Source organism: Cebus imitator, unplaced genomic scaffold (genome assembly GCF_001604975.1).
Source record: "Cebus imitator isolate Cc_AM_T3 unplaced genomic scaffold, Cebus_imitator-1.0 Scaffold349, whole genome shotgun sequence".
In the NCBI taxonomy this organism is placed as follows: Eukaryota; Metazoa; Chordata; class Mammalia; order Primates; family Cebidae; genus Cebus; species Cebus imitator.
This window is the reverse complement of record NW_016107664.1, coordinates 1,179,485-1,187,034: the sequence shown is the minus strand read 5'-3', so window position 1 is coordinate 1,187,034 and position 7,550 is coordinate 1,179,485. Positions and strand designations below refer to the sequence as shown.

General features: G+C 39.8%; 1 protein-coding gene across 1 annotated transcript in view; it reads right to left on the bottom strand.

Annotated features, from left to right (window-relative positions):
• SUGCT (succinyl-CoA:glutarate-CoA transferase) overlaps positions 1-7,550 on the bottom strand; it is a 681,636-nt gene that overhangs the window by 666,554 nt on the left and 7,532 nt on the right. Inside the window, exons 2-3 of the mRNA XM_017506146.1 lie at positions 5,652-5,756; positions 4,652-4,702 (exon numbers count right to left, since the gene is read on the bottom strand). Of these exons, the coding sequence (XP_017361635.1) occupies positions 4,652-4,702; positions 5,652-5,756 (156 nt within the window). The remainder of the gene's footprint in view (positions 1-4,651; positions 4,703-5,651; positions 5,757-7,550) is intronic.

The window sequence follows — 7,550 nt, the reverse complement described above, 5'->3', positions numbered from 1 at the left end:
AAAAAAAAAAAAAAAATCACAATAATTGGCCAGGCACAGTGGCTCCCACCTGTAATCCCAACACTTTAGGAGGCTGAGGAGGGCAGATAACTTGAGGTCTGGAGTTTGAGACAAGCCTGGACAACATAGCAAGGCCTTGTGTCTACCAAAAATTTAAAAGTTAGTCAAGCATGGTGGCACATGCCTATAGTCCTAGCTACACAAGAGGTTGAAGCAAGAGGACTGCTTGAGCCCAGAAGGTGGAGGCTGCAGTGAGCCAACTTCATGCTACTGCACTCCAGGCTGGGCAACAGAGTGACAGTGTCTCAAAAAAAACAAACAAACACACGAAAACACACACACACACACACACACACACACACACACACACACACACACTCCTACAATCTCTAAGGGAAAGAAACTGCATGCTAGATAGCAAAATGCTAATATTGTTTCATCTAGGCATAGGATAAATGAGAGTTCATTATTCTTTCAACTTTTCTGAATGTTTTAATTTTTTATAAGAAAATGTTATAGGAAAATGAAACTCGTGCATTGCTCTGCTGACGATTACAAGCACCCATAATAATAATATTGCGACTGTCAACTAATTAACATAGAAAATTGTCTAAAATATTGGATAACACATGATCAAGAGTTATCAAATCATATTGCCACAATAATACTAAGTCCATATAGATTTTCTAAGCAGAGTTTTGGTTTTCATACAACCTGTTTTTGGTTAGCCTAGTTGATAAAGGAGTCATACTTTTTGAAGCTCTCATGTATCCAGCTGATTGCCTTGTACAATACTTTGGAAATGTTTCTATAAACTATACTCATTATATTAGCAATCATGGCCACCAAGGCCTAAATAGAGAGGGGGTTTTTTGCTACTCTTAAAGTCAGAAGAGAAATCTATACCAGAAATACAAAAGACTAGGGAAAAAATAATTTTCCTTTAGATAGTAAGATTCATAACTTATGAATTGTATAACTACCTAAAAGCAATTGGATGGCCATGGTGGTTCACGCCTGTAATCCCAGCATTTTGGGTGGCCGAGGCGGGCCGATCGCTTAAGGCCAGGAGTTTGAGACCAGCCTGGCCAATATGGTAAAACCCTTGCCTACTAAAAATACAAAAGTTAGCCAGCTGTAGTAGCACACACCCAATCCCAGCTACTCAGGAGGCTGAGGCAGGACAATCACTTGAACTCAGGAGGTAGAGACTGCAGTGAGCTGAGATTGTGCCACTGCACTCCAGCCTGGGTGGCAGAGTGAAGCTGTATCCAAAAATAAAATAAAATAAAATAAAATAAAATAAAACAAAACAAAAAATAAAAGCAATAGATATAAATAATGTCCCCAGACAACCTATTTATATTTAATGAGTTTAAATGTACTTAAAATTGTTAAAAATATTTACAAATCAGACCTGAAGAGAAGTCAAGCCTAGAATGAAACATAATTTCAAACTGTTACAAACTGATAAAGGACAGAATAGGAAGGAAGTAACAACGATTCATTTATTTTGCTCAGAATTATAAATCTAGCCCTAAATTATCCATAGGTATACCAATGCCTTAGTAGCAAGAGTTATGAATCCCACTAACACTGCCCTATTGAGAATCCCTGATAGAAATGTAGTGGGCCGGGCATGGTGGCTCATGCCTGTGATCCCAGCACTTTGGGAGGCTGAGGCGGGTAGATCACGAGGTCAGGAATTGAAGACCAGCTTGGCCAAGATGGTGAAACCCGTCTCTACTAAAAATACAAAAAATCAGCCGGGCGTGGTGTCACGAGCCTGTAATCCCAGCTACTAGGGAGTCTGAGGCAGAGAATTGTTTAAACCTGCAAGGCTTTAAACAAGGAGGTTGCAGTGAGCCAAGATCGCACCACTGCACTCCAGCCTGGGCAACAGAGTGTGACTCCATCTCAAGAAAAAAAGAAAGAAAGAAATGTGAAGTATTCAATCAAACCTGAAACCTCAACTACTCAGCATAAATTACCAGAATGCTGTGAAATGGAAACAAAGAACCAAGACTATGAACACTGAAGGTAGAACCAAGAAACACAAGACACAAAGAGAAGTACTACAGATAGAACAAGCTCCCAGATTAAAAAATAATAATAACAATAACGAATGAGGGGAAGATTTTTTTAAAGGGGGCCTGAAAATAAAGACAATGAGAGTTGGCTCCAAGGTGAGGGTAGTCACTGTAGGAAAACAGAAGAGGTCAACAATAGTAGAGAACAATTTAGAAAAATCAAACCCAGTTTCAAAAGAAAAACTAAAACGAACAAACCTAAATTATGCTACAGGAAAGATACAGAAAACCGAGGTGGTAAAATCAGGATGATTTTCAAGACTTGGGTTCAAAATATATGTAGCAAATGAAAATTCTAAATTGGCTGCATTGATCCAGCAGAACCAAAAAAAGGATGGTCCCTGATTCTGTTCTTAATAATTAAAGATTATCTTTCATTGACCAAGATAGAGAACTGAAAGCAGCAGCAGAGCAATCGAAGCTAAGTTGACGCTTTGGTAAAAAGCAAAGTTTGAGGCCGGGCGCAGTGGCTCATGCCTGTAATCCCAGCAGTTTGGGAGGCTGAGGCAGGCGATCACCTGACATTAGGAGTTCAAGACCAGCCTGACCAATATGGTGAAACCCCATCTCTACTAAACATACAAAAATCAGCCAGGTGTGGTGGCGTGTGCCTGTAGTCCCAGCTACTCGGGAGGCTGAGACAGGAGAATTTCTTGAACCCAGGAGGCAGAGGTTGCAGTGAGCCAAGATCTTGTCACTGCACTCCAGCCTGGGTAATAGAGCAAGACTCTGTCTCAAAATACATACATACATACGTAAGTAAAAAAGTACAAAATAAAGTTTGAGACTTGGTTCTCTAACCAAATAGCCATAAATTGTTCACAATTGGCCCTTGAACAACAGGGGTTTGAACTGTGCAAGTCCACCCCAGGCAGATTTTTTTCAACCAAACGTGGATGGAAAATACAGTATTCACCAGATGCAAAACCCATGCATACTGAGAGCCAATTTTTTGTGTAAGCAGGTTCCATAGGGCCGACTGTGGGACTTGAATATTCACAGATTTTGGTATACGTGGAGGTTCTAGTAGAACCAATCCCCTGAATACGGAAGAATACTGTATATCTATTAGATTCAACTGTAAACCTTAACTAGTATGGCAAACAAGTTTTATCCCACATGATGAATCCAACATCAGGAGCATAGAAAATAACAACAGCTAAAACGTAATGAGTGCTGACTGTGGCAAGCACTCATCTATACATTTTATAGAGACTAACTCAATTCTAACAACAACCTTAGTAGGAACTATTAGGCTGGGCGCAGTGGCTCACACCTGTAAATCCTAGCACTTTGGGAAGCTAAGATAGGCAGATCACTTGAGGTCAGGAGTTCAAGACCAGCCTGGCCAACAGGATGAAACCCCATCTCTACTAAAAATACAAAAATTAGCCAGGCATGGTAGTGCATGCCTGTAATTCCAGCTACTCTGGAGGCTGAGGCAAGAAAATTGGTTGAACCCAGGAGGGGGAGGTTGCACTGAGCCAAGATCATGCCATTGCCCTCCAGCCTGGGCAACAGAGAGAGACTCTGTATAAAAAAAAAAAAAAAAAAATGGCTGGGCACAGTGGCTCACGCCTGTAATCCCAGCACTTTGGGTGGCTGAGGCAGGCGGATCACCTGAGGTTGGAAGTTTGAGACCAGCCTGGCCAACATGGTGAAACCCTATCTCTACTAATGATACAAAACTTAGCTGGGCATGATAGCACACACCTCTAATCCCAGCTACTCGGGAGGCTGAAGCAGGAGAATCGCTTGAACCTGGGAGACAGAGGTTGCAGTGAGCTGAGATTGTGCCACTGCACTCCAGCCTGGGCAACAGAGTGAGACTCGGTAAGAAAGAAAAAAGAAAAAGAAAAAGAAAGAAAAAGAAAAAGAGAATAGAAGAGAAGAGAAGAAAAGAAAAGAAGGAAGGTAGGTATTATTATTGCCTCCAGTTTACTGATGAAGAAACTGAAGCACAAAGAAATTATGTAACTTGTCTGAGGTCATATAGTAGTACAGTAAGTACAGAAGGCAAGATTCAAATCACATGTAAAGGTATCCAACCTTAATTTAACCACTGTGCCTTCTAGCTACTCAAAGAAAGATGCTGAGATAGGTTTGGATATATTGGTTATCTAAGTAAGAGTTATAGAAAGATTGGACTCTCCAGTGATATGACCCACATCCAGATGTCAGCTTTTCCCCATATTAGCTGGTAATCGTGAAAAAGGAAACTCAATTCCCTTTTATGTAAATGAGATTTCAATACTTCATTTACAAGGCAAATTCTGAGGATTAGAGGAGATAATGTAAGCAAAGGGTCCAAGCCCAGGATTTGATGCAGAGTAGGCACTCAGTCAATGGTAGCTAGCACCATAATTACACACAATATACAAGAAGTTTAAGGCACACTACACTTACAAAGAAGTATACAAATCAAGATAAATACTTAAAAGGTATTTATTGCAAATGTACAGCTCATCCATAAAATTAAGCTTTAAAATACTTTTGCTCTGATGTTCCAATCCCTAATTATAACCTAGGTGGTGAGATGCCTTCTATATAGCATACTGTACCTCTTTGATGATTTTCACCCCTTTCGGATCCTTGATATTAACAGCAATACTCTAAAAATTAAAATATATATCTATTATTTTGGTGACCGGTACACAAGAAGCCCAAGCCCCACCATTATGCAGTGGCAAACATGCACATGTATTCCCTGAATCTAACATAAAAAGTAAAAAATAATAATAATAATAAGTATGTTAAAATGCTACCATAAAACATTTTCTTTTCTTTTTTGTTTTTCAGACAGAGTCTTGCTCTGTCACCCAGGCTGGAGTGCAGTGGCACAATCTTGGCTAACTGCAACCTCTGCCTTCAGGGTTCAAGCGATTCTCCTTCCTCAGTCTCCCCAGTCGCTGGGATTACAGGCACCCACCACCACGCCTCGCTAATTTTTGTATTTTTAGTAGAGATGGGGTTTTGGAGTTTCACCATGTTGGCCAGGCTTGTCTGAAACTCCTGACCTTAGGTAATCCGCCTGCCTTAGCCTTCTAAAGTGCTAGGATTACAGACATGAGCCACTGAGCCTGGTCATAAAAGTTCTTCTTATTGCTGACAAGAAAGCCATTCATATCATAGATCTTCTTAAATTTATTTTATGCATGAGGAAATATTTAAATCATCTTATTGATTCTATTTATCATGAGGATATATGCTAACAAGGATTATGGGAGAAGTTTTTCAATTATAATACCGAGTGTTAGACAATTATTCCCTAAAAGAATAACAAATGTAAGCCATCAAATGATTTTTCTCTTTCATAAAATTATTTCCATTATAAATTCTTATGAAATGTTCTAAGTTACTTGGTAGATAAGAAAGAGTAGTAAAAAGCTCATTGTTTCTACTCGGTGAATGGTAAATGAATGGAAGTTTAATTTATTTGAAATATTAGTTACATCTTTAAAAAAAATAAAAGGAAGAAAAAACAAGCCACAATGATATCATCAGTTTTGCTGTTACAAGAGAATTACACAAAAAAAGCAAAAAAGGGAATGATATTCTTACTTTTTTATTTCGGTTAACACTGAGATAATATGTACTTTCTGTCCCCACGAAAGGTGGCCCCCAAGTTCGCGTATCATCACCAGCTCCTGAAAATAATAATATGAGCTATTAGTCTTTGGGGGGTTTTTTGAGATGGAGTCTTGCTCTGTTGCCTAGGCTGGAGTGCAAAGGTGTGATCTCTGCTCACTGCAAACTCCACCTCCTGGGTTCAGGTAATTCTCCTGCCTCCAGCCACCGCAGTAGCAGGGATTACAGGGGTGCACCACCACGCCTGGCTAATTTGTGTATTTTTAGCAGAGATAGGGTTTCACCACGTTGGCCAGCTGGTCTCGAACTTCTGGCCTCAAGCAATCTACCCGCTTCAGACTCCCAAAATGCTGGGATTACAGATGTGGGATTACAAATCTAACACCATAAAAGATGGGGTATTTTATGATGGATATCTACTTCAAGTAATTCTGAACTGTATTCATGTCTGATTCAAAGACAACACTACGGAATTACAGAAAAAAATGTTTTCTTTGCACAAAAAGCAACTATCAGAGAGTACAGATAAAACTAATTACTACATAGGTAGTTAAAGTATTTATCACTAGACCTCCACAAAGAAAGAATTGTGAATGTGGGATAAAGTTTTAAACACAAATCATTTAAATGACATAACCAATTTGTTAGCCATTAGACTTTACCCATTAAACTTGAACAAGAAAAACAGATTTTTTTTCTTTTGAAAGGAAAAAAGCAAAAGCAACTCATTTACTTAAAACACACACACACAAGACAGACATAATTCACAGGATAGAGGATAAAAGAAGCTCCATAGGCCAAGTGTGGTGGCTCACCCACACCTGTAATATTAGCACTTTGGGAAGCTGAGGTTGAAGGATCATTTGAGCCCAGGAGTTCAAGACTAGCCTGTGCAACATAGAAAAACTCCATTTTTGCCCAAAAAAAAAAAAAAAAATTAGTAAGGCTGGGTGCAGTGGCTCACAGACAGAGACTATGTCTCAAAAAAAAAAAAAAAATTAGCCAGGCACAGTTACACACAACTATGGTCCCAGCTAAGGTAGGAAGATTGCTTGAGCCCGGGAGGTCATGGCTACAATAAGTCATGATCACACGATGGCATCCAGCTTGGATAACAGGAGCTCCATCTCAGAAAAATAAAATAAAACAAGCTGTTTATAGGATGATGTAGCAGACATTTAAAAACATGGACTGTGCCCTTTAAGTGCTTATTGGAGAGAAAGGGCACATAACAATGACACTTTCCTTTCTGAGATGGAGTTTGGCTCTTGTTGCCCAGGCTGGGGTACAACGATGTGGTCTCAGCTCACTGCAACCTCTGCCTCCCAGGTTCAAGCAATTCTCCTGCCTCAGCCTTTCAAGTAGTTGGGATTATAGGTGTCCACCACCACGCCCCACTAATTTTTGTACTTTTAGTAGAGATGGGGTTTCACCATGTTGGCCAGGTTGGTCTTGAACTCCTGACCTCAGGTGATCTGCCCACCTTGGCCTCCCAAAATGTTGGGACTACAGGCATAAGCCACCACACCTGACCAATAATGCTTTTCTAAGCAACTTTTTTCAGTGACAGCTTGAACTAAACACCAAAATGCTAAGATGATACCAAATAAAAGTGAGAATTTTGTACACAGAATATATTTATTTGGTGAACAAAGGAGGAAGAAAGAACAGGAAAGATGTCACAGGAAAAACATAAAAACAAAAAATTGATCTAAGCTTAGGTGTTTCTCCCTCCAAAATCTTTAAAATTATAAAATGGGGACATGTTTCTTGTATGGCCAGGAGTGGTAGGTCACACCTGTAATCCCAGCACTCTGAAAGGCTGAGACAGGAGTTTAAGACTAACCCAAACAACATAGCAAGACCCTGTCT